This window comes from Primulina eburnea, chromosome 10 (genome assembly GCF_022965805.1).
Source record: "Primulina eburnea isolate SZY01 chromosome 10, ASM2296580v1, whole genome shotgun sequence".
NCBI classification, from domain to species: Eukaryota; Viridiplantae; Streptophyta; class Magnoliopsida; order Lamiales; family Gesneriaceae; genus Primulina; species Primulina eburnea.
This window is the reverse complement of record NC_133110.1, coordinates 8,363,663-8,379,352: the sequence shown is the minus strand read 5'-3', so window position 1 is coordinate 8,379,352 and position 15,690 is coordinate 8,363,663. Positions and strand designations below refer to the sequence as shown.

General features: G+C 34.1%; 3 protein-coding genes across 5 annotated transcripts in view; 1 reads left to right on the top strand and 2 right to left on the bottom strand.

Annotated features, from left to right (window-relative positions):
- The window catches only part of LOC140803027 (autophagy-related protein 18b), a 30,895-nt gene extending 26,711 nt beyond the window's left edge, over positions 1-4,184 (top strand). The window contains exons 8-11 of one of the 3 annotated variants that reach the window (XR_012111733.1): positions 2,235-2,380; positions 2,682-2,795; positions 3,224-3,300; positions 3,887-4,031. Coding sequence is in view for 2 of the 3 variants with exons in the window: in XM_073158703.1 (XP_073014804.1) it covers positions 2,235-2,380; positions 2,682-2,795; positions 3,238-3,300; positions 3,887-4,025 (462 nt within the window). In the remaining variant the exon portion in view is untranslated. Of the gene's footprint in view, positions 1-2,234; positions 2,381-2,681; positions 2,796-3,223; positions 3,301-3,886 lie in introns of all 3 variants that reach the window. The other 2 variants (XM_073158703.1, XM_073158705.1) reach the window with 2 other exon arrangements.
- A 343-nt stretch (positions 4,185-4,527) lies between these two features.
- On the bottom strand, positions 4,528-7,931 carry LOC140803026 (uncharacterized). Its single transcript, XM_073158702.1, has 5 exons — positions 7,616-7,931; positions 6,500-6,679; positions 6,075-6,201; positions 5,322-5,435; positions 4,528-4,852 (listed from the first exon to the last, which is right to left on the bottom strand). The coding sequence occupies exons 1-5, from the start codon at positions 7,853-7,855 to the stop codon at positions 4,737-4,739; spliced, it is 777 nt and encodes a 258-aa protein (XP_073014803.1). The 5' UTR covers positions 7,856-7,931; the 3' UTR covers positions 4,528-4,736.
- A 2,603-nt stretch (positions 7,932-10,534) lies between these two features.
- On the bottom strand, positions 10,535-12,268 carry LOC140803025 (UDP-glucuronate 4-epimerase 1). Its single transcript, XM_073158701.1, has one exon. The coding sequence runs from the start codon at positions 12,089-12,091 to the stop codon at positions 10,793-10,795; it is 1,299 nt and encodes a 432-aa protein (XP_073014802.1). The 5' UTR covers positions 12,092-12,268; the 3' UTR covers positions 10,535-10,792.
- Between the last annotated feature and the right edge of the window lie 3,422 nt (positions 12,269-15,690).

Sequence of the window (15,690 nt, the reverse complement as noted above, 5' to 3'; positions counted from 1 at the left end):
GGGAAATTACCCGTGTCAATCAATGATGCTGAGGACTCTATAGTGGGTGACACGTTATCATTCGACATCATTTTCCTCCTCTTTTCTTCTCGACGTACTTCTGCGAATACTTCGCTCAAAGATGGTAGATGATTTCTCCCCAAGATACATCCTCTGACTTCGTCCAATTCACAGAGTAGGATTGTGCGGCTCAAATGCAAAGAATGATGATTCAAATGGGGGTTTAGACCACTCGATTTTCAGGCTCAACGGGGTTACAATAAATTACATGTTTTCTTGGTAGGCTCAAAAAATCTCAGAAGTTATCGAAAAATAGTCTAGATTGTGTTCATGTTGTTGGTATGTAAGATTTGGTTAGAAGGATATGCATTTAAGTTCCACAAACACCTAAAGCCACTCACGTCTCAAACATCTCCTAAACTTCATCATCATTCATACTATTCACTAGTCAAAACACGTGCTTTGTCAGATTCAGCGTACATCAAAAAATTTCATGTTTCAAAAACAAGGGTGCATGTCCTAAACTAGTGGCGTGACCAAGATCAAAGGGTATGCTTGGCATCAATTCATATTCATCATCGGTCATTTGTCGCCACAATATCTTCCTGAATTAATTAATTATGTTACTCTATGCTTTCGATTTTCGGTCTACGACTGTCAACACGTATCCAACCTAGTATGTCCATGCAAGTTATAGATTCATTAATTATGTTACTCTATCATGCTATAGAATACCCTCTATGTCTTAATTATAACATATAAAATCACTTCGAAATTAATCATGCTCCAAAGATGCAATAAACACAATAACATAATCAAGTATGCTTAAAATAAAATTCAATCTTAAAAAAAAAATCAAAACATAATTTTTTGAGATAGGATCACCTTAATCCCAACAAATAGAAAAGAGAAAAAGAAAAAACACTATGTGGAGTTTTTGTTCTTCGCTTGGCCTCTTGTTCTCCCTCTTCTCCTCTACGTTTTTTACGAAAGTGGTGGCTCCACCTTCTAAGTCGTTCCCTAGGTTTTTCTTCTTTTATATCTACCAAAGAGTCCATCACGTCCTTCTTGGCCCAGAAAATCAGCACAGATTTGTTTCCATAATCGTTTCGCGCTGTGGCAGTAAGTTTTGCAGGCCCCAACTCGACAAGTTCTTCTTTTTTTTTCCCTTCAGTCTCGCGCTGGACGGTAAGTTTTGCTAGTCCAGCGCGACAATTTCTGTTTTCAGCCAATTGTTTTCTTCAATTTGTGCTGGGGCCATAACCTTTTGCGGCCCTAGCACAACTCCTGCTGCCAAAACTTGCATTCCGCCTCCTTGAGCTGGACTTTGCACAATTTTCCTACAAATCAACGATTTCGAGTGAGTAGTGGCCCATATGTATGAATTATGAAATAAATGCACAAAAAAAATGGACATAGCACAACAAATCTATGCAATGGAGTCATAACAACGTGATACAACACGTAAAATCGACACCTATAACTTTTTCATTTGTTATTGGTATTAGATTGTGTTAAAATATATGTATGTACTTGTATATGCCTGATTTAATAATTGTGAGTTAGGTAGTAGTGGATTCTAACATTGTTTGATCGATTGTGCCAGAGTTCATCTGATTCTACATGGATTAATTTCAATGTCCCGGTAAAAGACATGAATAATTTTGCCTGACATAATGTAGGATAATTTCTCGGAAACTAATAACAATGTGCATTAAGCTGCTAAAACCGTACTACTGATTGTAAGAGTTGGTTTAATCTCTAAGCTATTAGTCGTACTTGTTGGGCAAGTTCATTTGTGCGCAGCAGACCTCTGAAACGTTTGGTTTGTCACTGAAGTTCTTATGAGTCTGTCGTCTTTGTTAAGGTAGCTGAAATCAAAACTTCATTTAATATCCTGGTAATGGAAGAGTGAACTTGTAGCTCTATTCTCTCTATTTTATTTTTCATTTCCAGTTAATTGAATTACTGATTTACATGAGATAGACAACACTCTGTTTATAACTGATAGACAACTTCGCCGTACATAAGGGCATGCCACAGCTAATAAGCTATAGGATACATTTGAGATTTAGGGCACTTGTACAGGGTTGAGTGATGAATTTGTTGTTTCAAAACATTAATTATGACCCCTCATTTTCTCAGTATGCAATCATATCAAAGCTTGAATTCGGTCTGCCCTTAGCTGTTCTATTTTCTTCTTGTACGAGAGCTTAGTGTCGTATGTTTATCAGTCATACAGTTTCCGTAGGGGGACATATCCATCAACCATCTTTTCTCTTTCTTTTGGGCCATCAGCTGATCGCCCAGATATTCTTCTTGCAACAAGCTCTTCGGGATCTCTTCACATCTTCCCTCTGGGTTTGGATCTCAACGACAGGTAAAAGCCTTGTATAAAATTCTTGCAGTATTGTTCAACTCCTTATCTTTGAGAAGGATCATGATGTTGGCTGCCTTGTGCTCTTCAATTTGTTAAAAGAAACTGGCTACTTGCTATCTCTTTAAGTAATACAGTGAGGAAGCATGAAAAATCATATTTTTAAGTTTCTTACAAAATTATTGGTTAGTCCGCTGTAACACCCTCGATGTATGTTGCATTTCATTTTTGTTTTGGCTGCTCGAACATGGTTTACAACTTCTGCATATGTTTAATTACTTACTGGTACCTTTATTACATTCAGGAGCAAAAAATCGAGTAGTTTCCTTGAAAATATAATGTCTGGTTCTGTTAGTGATGCCTTGGACCCATCGCATCATCTAGTATTTCATCATGCTTTTCCAGCTGGAGTCAAAAGGTGATTTGTTAAAGCCATGAATTATGCATTTACTTGCTTGTTGCGGACTTACTAAAATGCCATCTAAGCGCATCACCTGGTATCACCATACCGAGGGGCAAATTGAGAAAAACTGTTTAATAATTCAAGGAATCTCAACCCTCGTGGAAGAGAGTATTGTTGTTGTTTTCCGTTTTAGCTGGCAACATTTTGGCAATATTGCTTTTGTGGAAGCTTACTGTTAAAATATATTGCCTACATGACCTGTCCATCATGACAAGCTTCTTGAAATGGGCCAAATGCATCAATACTTCTTCAGAGGCCCTTGTTAGTTGGCGGACCATCTATATCATAACATCATGATCATAATTATGTACTTTCTGCTCAAAGATTAGAATGAAGGTGGCTTTTCATGATTATCTCTCTCTTTAAGCATAATGAATCTTTAGGTGCTTGTTTACAGTCAAACCGTGATTCGAAAGACGGACAAAGCCAATACATCAATGTCCGAACCAGTGGCTTTGAGGTAATCTGAGACCAATTTCAATTGACCCACTTTGTTCCATCTTTATTGTCTGTCTTGATGCATGTTCTGAAACACCAAATGTAATCTTCTCAGGTATTGGTGTAGTTTTTTCTGATACATTATGCAATTGGATATTGCTCACGTATCCTTAAATAATTAGAATGTTTTGATTGCATTTTTTAAGTCATATGACACTTGCAAACATCCAGTTAGCATAGCAGAACATGCCACCCAAGTGTGTCGGCTTTTAGGTATCATCCGCTTCCACCTCCTATTCCACTAGATGTTTCTCCTGTGTTGTTAATGCCACTGACTATATTTCAACTAGTAATTTAACTTGAATAGACATGTGGAGAACATCCAGCCTATTTCGTTAAAGATATAATATCCATTGTATGACAGAACTCTCATATGTTCCATAACATTTATTATCTATGTAGTGTCTCGAGTCATAAGATACATTGGTAGACAGCAATCATGTACCGTAAAAGAATCTATTCAAGTATGTAAAATGCAAACAAAACAGTAAAGACAAGACATTCATGAGAATTTTGGATATGTAATGAAGGTTTGTGTTTGATTGTAGGGCCACTGTGTCAGTTATTTCTTTCAGTGGGTATTTTCAAGAATATGGGCTGAGAGTAAACCACAAGAATGAAGCTGCATGGAGCTTGGAACACGAGCTCAATCTTTTGACAGCAGTTGCTGAAAAATCCTCCACTTAATACAAAATATCCAAACGACAATTTGGCTTGAATATTCAATGTGTTATCATGTGAATTTAAATTAATATATAAATATTTAGAAGGTGAATTAGAGAATCTGGTAAATTATTTATTACGTTTTCTGAAGGAATATCTTTTTAATGCAGATATGTTATTACATCAGTAAATGTTGGAATATTTACATATTACGTTCATTTATGTTTGCAAGCTTATGTAAACTGTGACAGGCTGCATCGTTCATGAAAGATTTGGTCTTCTCAAAAAAAATAAAATTAAAAAAAGGTGTTGGAATATTTAATTTCTGAATGAATTATATTTATTAATATATTTACTTTACTAAGATTCCTTGCAAAAAACAACAAATTAACATAGTCGATATTGGAGTAAGCTGAACCTTCGTGCCGTCAAGTTAATCACTTTAAATTTTCTATTTCGATTTTTAACAAAAAAATCATACCTCGGAGCTTTAAATAAACTTTTTATTATTCATATTCATACTTCAATTTACAAAATCGTCTATACTCTATTCACACAACCAATTCTTCAATGGTTTCATATACAAACCAAGGTCAACTAAAATAATAACCCTTTCAAATAGACAGGACTCGCAGCACTGCATACTAAGAATTTAATCAAATGATATACCATACATCTCCAAAAACAATCTCCCCATGTTCATAGTGTATAACGTTAAATGTGAAAAAAGTAACACTATTGCTGAAATGAAATAGAATAGGAACCGGTGTTCGGATCTTTCACAGCTTTAAAATTGTCGACGCTCATGCCGAAACGACCCAAAATAGAATTTCCCATTTCTTTTAGCTTCCCTGCACTCGAAACGAACAGATAATCAAGATTTCATCAAGACAATATACTTAATCAAATTGTAGAACCAGACCTCGCAAACTTTCTATCAAACAAGCTAAAATTATTTAATGACTAACTGATCCAGCCTACAAATGGAACTGATACCACTGTCGCAAAAGGGGAACACAAAATCGGGGAGGATATCAGGAAAGTACAAAAACATGAAACTATATCCAAGTGATGAACCAAAGGAGTGATCCGTGTTATTGGACCTTTTGGGATCCTTTGATTTAATAGTGGAGATCCTAGTATCCAGTGATCTAATGCCAGCTGAATTTGAAATAGATCGTGTACACTTGCGTGAGTGATGTGCTTCAACCAGACATCAACCACGCAGCAAGCCATTATGTAACAACTCAGCAAAAAAAAGACGGGGAAATAAAAGGAAAAACTACTCGCAAAGATTAGTCATAGTCATTTAAGCTTTACCAATCATCTCTTCCTTCATTTTTTCACGTTTTTCGTCAGCTAATGGCTTCAAACGGATAATGGTTCGCCTAGCTTGATCATTCGACGGATCCAATTCCAAGACTTTTGTCATGTCTAGCAGCGATCAATGAGAAAGAGTTCAGACAAGATTCAAATAACTGCAAGTTTTATCTGTTTTGAACTTTTGACAAAAATGACGGCCATATGAGATACTAAGAAGTTGTTTAAGCCCAAGAGACATTAGGCAAAGAAAATATCATCATCATCTAAACTATCAAGACAAGGACACATACTGGCGATCTTGTAAAAAAACTAAAATATGAAACAAGTGATGTTTGACAACATGCCACTTCTTTGAGGTTGATTGAGATTTTAGTAAAAGTCGCCAGGAAAAATGTACATTGTCCTAAGGTATATGGGGAGGTCATGATCATCTATGCTACCAAATATTGTCTTCTAATCCTATGAGGAAACACACAGCAATATTTTATTCATTTTGGATAGGAGCATTTTTCCTTATCCCTTCTTTCTGCAGAAGTCGGAGTAGACTTTAAAATCGTAGAACAACAAACATCAGGCTCTTCATCCAACAACTAATAAACACAATTAGAAAAAGTCCAGTGCAAAACATGTCATGATGTAGACATTGCATTGCAAAATCATGTGATATACAGAAGGTACAAATAACAATTAACACTTATCCTCCACAATAACAGTATTGGATTTGCATTTGCATTTTTGTGTTATGTTTACCAGCAATTGACTCTTCATAATTTTCAAGCTTCTCGTGTGCCTCCCCTCTTCTTAGCACAGCTTTCATGTAGGTAGGATTCAGCTCTAATGCCTTTGTACACTCTTTAATTGTCTCCTCGTGCTTTCCCTGATCATGAAGGAAGAAAGCAATAGCCACAAAACGAATATTACAATCGAAAGTGACTGCCCTACCCCTATTAGACCAGTCCAAGAAATATAAAGGTGTGCCCCTTTGCACACCTCATTGTGCATTGGAAAAGCATTTTCCAACATCTAAAGTGTTAGTCTAAACACGTCTAAATAAACATGCTGAATGAATCTGATTTGAATGGAAAATTTATGCCCAAAGTAGAGTTTGCATGTATTTATGCATCATAGTTGCTACAATAGAAAACTATTTTTAATCACAGTCATGAGGAGCATACCAATTTGGAGAAACAAGCAGCTCTATTTGCATGGCATATTGATCGTATTTCAGTAGATGAAAGCACATCTTGGACAATTTGTATTGCAAATTCATATTTTCCTAGTGCCTCTTCATATTCTCCAGCTTTAAATAAGGAATTACCCTCCAGTTTGGCGTCATTTGATTTCTCCAAGGCTTTCTGTTTCTCAAAAAAACAACCAAAAAAAGTGTAAACAGACATTAGGTATGGTTAGTTGTTAGCATATCTTTGGATTTATACAAAAGAAAATAAATTTCTAAGGGAAAAGAAAAACTAAAACTAAGTAATATGTGCCTGTTAGTTTTTCTTGTCTAAAAGATATGAAACTAATAAAAAGTGATCTAGCCAGACAAGCTCTGATCACTGAATGTGTTTTATACTTACTAATTACTAACAGGTGTCATTCAACAGTATCCTACCATGTACAACAGATTATTGAAATGTATCTTCTAATCACAAATCCATTTCTTTCAAAATACTTTTCATAATTGAAAGAATGAAGATCTAAATATCCCATAATTGAGTTGTCCTATGTTTCAGGAGAATATTAGTGAACATGTTTCTGGAATGACATCCAAAAAAGATCATAATCATGGCCATGAAACATGGAAGTTACCACAATCACACTGCCTTAAATGGGAAAGACGGTTATAAAAAGATTGCACCTGTCTTGAATACACCATCCTTGACATTTTGCCAAAGTGTAGGCAACTTTATGCTTATTATAGTTCCTTTTTTTGTTCAACCACTAGAAGCCCAACCGTGTACCGTTGCATCTGAATTAGAATACACCATGACTAAGATTTCGCTAAAGTTTGCATACAGCTCTAGTATATAACACGGATTGCATTTTGCCAGCTTGTGGGTTAGTTTCGTTCCTAAATTTCAGTTCTTGGCATTAGTTTTTATGCGTTACATTGTTACGTGCATAAGATCGATGTAAAATACAAAGTTATAGCAACAGTCAGGCTTCCAAATACAGTAAACACCAAAATTTTAAGCAGTTCAGTTTCAAAAACATCAATTGCATATGTTTCCATGATCCAAACATCGAAATTACATTTCAAAAAGCAAGAACATGGTCCATAGCTTTACCTCATTGACTTCACTCTCGACGCAGTCCGACATTTCATATTGTTCTTCGTCCTCGGGATGGATCGTTAAACTACCAGTATTCTTATCATCAGGACAATTCTCTGATTCTGGAACGGCGTCGTACAGCTCCGTTTCACTGGCGGTCTCGTACCCATCGGACTCGTATCCCGCCGCCGCCGGTAATTTTGATTGAGATTTGGAACTGCTTTCAACGGCTGGCTCTTCTTCAATCACAGCCATTTCGTCTTCCTTAATTTCAAGGTTTTCAGGTTTTTACCTTTCAACTTTCTTCACTCCACATAAATCTCGACATTCTATTTTATTACCAATGTTAAAAAAAATTATTATACAAATTAATTTATCACAATAAAAAAAAATTGGGTTCTTTGCCACATTATTCCCGAGTAGATTTTTCATGAGACGATCTCACATATCTTTATCGATGAGACGGATCAACTCTAACGATATTCACAATAAATAAAAAGTAATACTTTTAACAAAAAAATGTAATATTTTTTTATGATTGACTCAAATAGATATAATTTTCAAAAAATACGACCTGCGAGACCGTCTCACAAAAATTTTTGTCTTATTCCTCATCCCCTGGAAAAATAAAAATTTTCATATTACCAATAACATAAAAATTATTATTAATATTTTAAAATTTTAACCTCTAGATTTTTTTTACACGAATATATACACATATAAATATATATATATATATATATAGTTTTGCTATGCATTATATTAGTCGTGTCAATTTTTATATTTATTAATGAGATGATATTCACTTATCGGAAAAATAGGAATGAGGTTTTGATATTCTTGATTATATGCACCATGTGTAATAGAAGAAAATGATAGGTTAGTTATTGGTTTTTGTTTTTGATCTAAAAGGTCCATGAATAATAAATTGATATTGGGTGAGTTTACTAAAAGGCCCAAGTCAGATAGATGACTCTCTTATGTCTTAATAAGCCCGACCCTAAACAGACCATCACGCTCTTTCATGTAAGAAGGTTGGCAGTTTTTTTTTCCCAAAAAATTATATAAATATATAATAAAATTATACTTTCAGAATTCCGATATAATATTTTATATCGAAATTTTGATGATGAAGTTCTATATAAAATATCTTTATTATTTTAATATATATATAAATTAAAATCCATTTATAGTATTTTTAATGTAAGAAATATCTTATTTGAATCAGTATCTTTTAAAATTCTATATTACAAAATAAAAAAAATATTCATAAATCAATTTTTAAAAATAAAATTGGTAGCCTTGTGGTTAATCAAGACATCTTACCCTAGTCACGCATAAGTACCGAGTCCAAAACTGATGAACCAATGTCAATATAGCCGATCAACACAAAACAAGGAACTTCACTTGGATCGAGTTTGTACAATACGATTATATAATCAAACACTTTTAGTAGAACCTTCGTAAACGAAGGAAGAAGAAATGCAGATGAATTTGATCAGCGAACTTCCAAAAACAAATTTATTTGTTCGTTTATCAGCTTTCCGATAATCACTTCTATCATAGTTTTTAGCTCTTTGTATATAAGTTAAATCAAAATATTTGATGCATCAACTTAAGTTATTTTCTCTTATTATTATAAAGTTACTTGACTGATAAATTTAGATCAAAAATGATTTTTTCAGTTGTGAACCCAACCAAACCCGTAAAAACAACTTATAATAATCCACATATTTTTCATTTACTCCTTTGAATGTAAAACGTTAAGTTTTTTCAGTTTTTATCTTTTCAATGTTCTATTGTTTTACTTCGAATAAATTATATTCCTTTTATTCATCTTCCGCTAATTATTTATTATATAAAAAAAAAAAAAATCATTTGAAAATACACGATCGTCTATCAAACTTTATTGATTTCCAATCCATGTCTCGATCGAGGTGGGCCCAAACCCGAAACGGAACAAAGCATGAAGTCCACGTATATTTAATGACCAAAACGTCGGCAGGAAACAGCCGCTCTATAAACTCATTGGGGCCCAATTACCATTAACGCCTCTCACGCACTGTTAGCTGTCGTTTGTCTCTTCGTCGAATTGCCCCACCCCACCCCACCCCACCCCCCCTCGTTCTTCCCTCTTCGTAATTCCTCAGTTAATTGAATTGCTTGCTAGCACATCCTCACCAGAGATCACGGATCTCGTCCATGATCGTATAGGTTGTGTTTTGATGGAAGGATTTGGATTCACGGGACGATTTTAAATCAAAATATTTGAGATGTAAATCCAATCATCCAAATACAATATTATATGACCAGGTCTCTTGTGACACGATCTCATGAATCTTTATCTGTGAGACAGGTCAACCTTACCGATATTCACAATAAACAGTAATGTTCTTAGCATAAAAAGTAATATTTTTTTTATTGATAACCCAAATAAGATATATGTCTCATAAAATACGGCCCGTGAGACCGTCTCACAAAATTTTTTTTCCATAGGTCGTGTGTCTTTTGTGAGACGGTCTCATGAGTCTTTATCTGTGAGACATGCCAACCTCACCGATATGCACGATAATAAGTTATACTCAAGTATGATTTTCGTCTTACAAAATACAACCCGTGAGATCGTCTCACACAAGTTTTTTTCTTTCAGAATATATTCATTGAAGTAATTATGCACATGAACTAGACAATTAAATCGATTAGACCAGTTGAATTGAATGTTTATACATCTACAAATGCCTTTTTTCATGAATCTTGGAGAAATAATAACTTGATCAAATTTTATTTTTTAAAAATGATTTTCTCCAAATTTATCGAGTTTTTTGGTCATTTTTTTCAAAAAAATATTTGACTAAGATTATTTTGCTAATAATACACAAACTCGTAAACGAAAAACGAACCAAATATTGTCAAGATCCGTGTAATAATTCACGATTCATCTACAAACATTGGTGATAAAGAGCAAAGTATTTCCCTTTACAAAAGAAGAACAATTTTACAACAAAATTCTAAACAGAGGAGCCTATCTTCTTCACCACTCCTCGTATCCTCCAGAAAAAGAACTTGCTTTGTTTATTTTTCTCTTTTTCAATTTTGCCATTCTTTATCTAAATTTAACAACAAAATAATAATAATTATAATAAAAAAGGTGAAACCCACAAAAAAAAAGGTGTAAAAAATATTTAAAAATAATCACTTCAGAGATTTGCGATGATTATGGCCATAATATGATTGGTACCACTTGACGAACTTTTTCAACCCGGTTTGCAAATCGGTCACGGGTTTGTACCCTAATTCCTTCTGGGCCGAACTGATATTCGCATGAGTGAACGGAACGTCGCCGTTTCCTGGCATATCGACCATGTGCTTCTTGGCTTTCACTTTCAAATGCTTCTCCAGTATTTCTACCATCAAGGGCACTGTCACGGGTGAAGTATTACCCAAATTGAAGATCCGATATTGGGCTGGGCCCCGTTTCTTCCCGCCTGACCCGGTGCTTTTCTTAGCTGTATCCAGTGAAGCCACGCAACCCTTCACGATATCATCTATGTAAGTGAAGTCTCGGGCCAAGTCAACCCGGTCTTTACCGCGGTAAACTGTGATGGGCTTACCCTGTAAGATATTCCGGGTGAAAGAGAAATACGCCATGTCGGGTCGTCCCCACGGCCCGTAAACCGTGAAGAAACGCAACCCGGTTATGGATAGCCCGTATATGTGGTTGTACGTGTGTGTTATTTCTTCCCCGGCTTTCTTTGTGGCTGCGTAAAGTGAGGCGGGTCTGTCGGTGCGATCCGATTCGGAGAATGGCACCTTTTCGTTCAACCCGTAGACGGAGCTGGAGCTGGCCCATACGATCGCGGGTTGCGGGTCGGAGTTTTTGCAGGCTTCGAGAAGGGTGACGAGCCCGGCAATGTTGCTGTGTACGTAAGATAGGGGATTCTCCATGGCGTATCGTACACCCGCCTGCGCAGCCAAGTGCATCACGTGGGTGAAGCGTACGATCTCGAAGAGCTTGGCGAACAAGCGGGCGTCGTTGACATCGCCTTCCACGATGAAGATTTTGTTGGAATCGAGGAGGCTTCTTCGGGCCATTTTCAATGAAGGGTCGTAATAGTTGTTGAAATTGTCCAACCCGACGACGCCATCTCCACGTTTCTTCAGGGCAATCGACACGTGGGAGCCGACGAATCCGGCGGCGCCGGTGACGATCACGGAAAACCCGTTCTGCCGTTGGATCTTGGCGGAGGACCTGACCTGATGTTCCCAGTGAGCACCGCCCCACGCGGTGGAGAAGAACCTGCTACCGGAATCGACGAATGATTGGAAACTCAAATAAGCCGCCGTCAACGCCACCAAGAACAGAGCCCATAGAAACATCGTACTCGTCGACGTAAAACACCGGTGGAACTGTCGGTGCATTGTCCGAGATTTATCCTTGAATTTCCCCGGCGTCGAAGGCAGGAGCAACTCTTCCTCGGCTAGGGACCTCATTTTTTATATATATTAAAAAAAACAAAATCCTTCCAACTCCTTCCCGATTCAGAAAAATCCCAGATAACAACAAATCAAGAAACAAATTCAAATGGCCGTAAGTGAAGAAGATATGGAATCAAAGAAGACGAACAGATGCAAAATTAAAAAGGAAAATGCACCTGCCAAAAAAAAGGAGGGAGGGGCGATGAATATATAGTGGGAGACCACAAAAAAAACAGAACATGGGAGAAGACGCGTTAACGCGTAAAAGGACTACCAATGAGACAGCAAATAATTTCCCAAAAAAAAAAAATTGACTGGATACTGATAGTATTTTTGACTTTTCGAAGTAAATAACTGATGGATTGGATTGGATTGGATTGGATTGGATACATCACTTTTTCAAAAAAAATTCTACTACATCATACCTCGTTAATTTCAAATTTTATTTTTAAATAATTATATTAAATATGAGATTATCTTACATCCAACCATTTTTTTATATATCTATAAATAAAATAAAATAATAAATTTAATTAAACAATTGACTTTTTCAACACTTGAGACGCTCGAAATTTGGTCACTAATATGTTGACAAAAACTTGTGTGAGACGGTCTCACGGATCGTATTTTGTGAGACGGATCTCTTATTTGTGTCATCCGTGATAAAATATTACTTTTAATGCTAAGAGTATTACTTTTTATTGCAAATATCGATAAAATTGACATATCTTAAGATAAAAATTTCTGATATCGTCTCACAAAAAATCTATTCTAAGAAGTAATATGCACACACCAATGTGCACAAAATCAATTATAATATTTCCCGCTACAGGTCCATAACTGGCCTGGCCTACAATGATTTATTGGTGGCAGATCGCCGCTGGTCTCGCTGCTTAAATTTTTCATTTTGTACTTTAGCCTAAATATAATTTAGTTTGATAAAAAAAATTATTTAAAATTTAATTACTTCGTGTTCATCAATGTGACAATGTCATTGACAGATTCTGTCAAATGATTTATTTATTAAATGAAGTAAATTAACAGATTGATTCATTTATCATACTTACAAAATGACCATTTAAAAAGGGATAAATAATTTCAAGGATTCTTCGAGTTTGGAAAGTAAATCATCATCTGATAAGTGGTCAGAAGTTTGATTTTCTTCTCAATATCTTTTTGGACGAATCTGTCATACTAGACTTGCTCGGTGCGGTTTATTTGACTGACACAACATGCAGACCATTACGTTAGTTCAGAGATTATCCAGTACACACCGAAAAACATCGACCACCGGTTAAGAAAAAGATAGAGAAATGAGATAATGATACACTTGTTCGAATTTTAATCGATAATTTTAATCTAGTATATATATTAAGCAAAGAAATGATCAAACGTTGGTGATCTTACATTAAATTAAAGACGGTTACAAAACATATTTCGATCTCCGTCTTAAGTGACGAGATTTTACATCTTTGTATTATTTTGAGTTTGTGTTGATTCAAGTTTTATAAGAATCATATTATCATTATATTTTAATTTATTATTTATTATATAATAATTTATAATATAATTTCACGAGCCAGACGATGCTGGTAAAAAAATATATGACAAAAACTTGTGTGAGACGGTTTCACGGGTCGTATTTGTGAGACGACTCTCTTATTTGGGTTATCCATGAAAAAATATTACTTTTTATACTAAGAGTATTACTTTTTATTGTGAATATCAGTAGAGTTGACCCGTCTCACATATTAAGATCCGTGAGTCGGTCTCACATGAGACTCACTCAAAATCTATTTCATATGCTATATATATATATATATATATATATATATATATATATATATATATATATACTTTGCTTGTTTTTATATATAATACAAAGTTTACTAAGGAAATTTCGTGAATTCCACTTGTCATATATTTAGAACATGCACTCCACCACTATTAATACTTAATAGTATTTATTTATCAAAGCTGGTCCAATGACTGAACCGGCGGCCACTTGCAGTACAATTAAACCACTGGTCCCCAGCTAAGCCGGTCACACAGAATCATTCTTCTTTACCCATTCACAAGCGTAATCATATTACATATTAATTTTATATATTATTCTTCTCCAAAAAAATTAAAATACAATATTTTAATAATTACCAAAATATGTAATTCTGTTCCATGTGACAAATGTTTTTGTTTGATTTATCTATAATACATCGCTGAGTCATGTGTATATTATAAAAAAATTGTTTACATAATAAATAAATTGGCAATGCACGTCGTTACATATACGTGGCCCATAATAATAAATTAAATTATTTAAGTTGAAATTAAATTATTTTATTATTATTGAAGAGATTGAAATTGATGGATTTGATTAAGTGATTAAAAAAAGTCAAATAAGGTGGTATATTCTAGTAGGTTTTTTTGTGAGACTGTGTCACGGATAAAGATACTTGAGATAATATCGAAGATCTTCTTCATCCATAATACAAGTCAATCATGCTCATATTTATAATAATAAGTAATTTTTTGTGGATAAAAAATAATTTTTTTTATTTGATTCAAATAGGATATGTCTCATAAAATTGATCCGTGAGAATATTTCACAAAAGTTTTTTATATTCACAAAAGGAACTCCATTAATTTTTTTTTCTTATTTTTGAAGATGAAATTTTTTCAAAAAAAAAAAAATTCTGTTAGCATAAAAATGCGATAATCTAATCATCTATTTCTTCCTAAAAAATATTTTTCTTCAAACTTCTATAAAAATATGGATTTTAAAAAATAGCAGAATATATAATATTTATTATTAAAATTTTATTAGTCGAAGCTCGTTTAATATTTTACAATAAATAAAGACAAAAACTTACGTGAGATGGTCTCACGAGTCGTATTTTGTGAGACAGATTTTTTATTTGGGTCATCCATAAAAAAATATTATTTTTTATGCTAAGACTATTACTTTTTATTGTGAATATCAATAGGGTTGACATGTCTCATAGATAAAGATTCGTGAGACCGTATCAAAGAGACCTATTCATAAATAAAAGTGTAGAAATTTCAAGGGACTTTCCTTTTAATAAAGTTGATTGATTCCTCAATAATGGAACCACCATAGGCATACATGCTAGTGTCGGTATTGGAATTTAATTAAACTAAAAATCATTTGAAAACCAAAATTTACTAGAAAATTTTCTATTTCATCCTTACTTAATTCATTAAAAAAATTATTATAATTTTTCAAGACTAATTTATTAAAAATATATTAATAAAACGCAAGAAAAATATTAGTTAATGTAAAAAATAGACTATATATTTAGAACAATCGAAATAATAAAAGTAACTTATATAATCGAGACTAAAGCCTTTGCTTGTGAGTAAAGTTTTAAAATAAATTAAGGGCACCATTTTCAATCATGAAAACTGAGTAATTTATTTATGTAATTAATACGAGCGAAGAATTAAAGATTTTTTTTGGTTCAGTTTTACAAAATAAGAATTAAATTTCGTAATATCGGTTTCATATTTCAACAATGAATTATTACCTCGTTTGACTATCTGTATTCCATTTTTAAAAAAATTAATGGTTTTGAATTTAGGTGGTAATTAGTTTA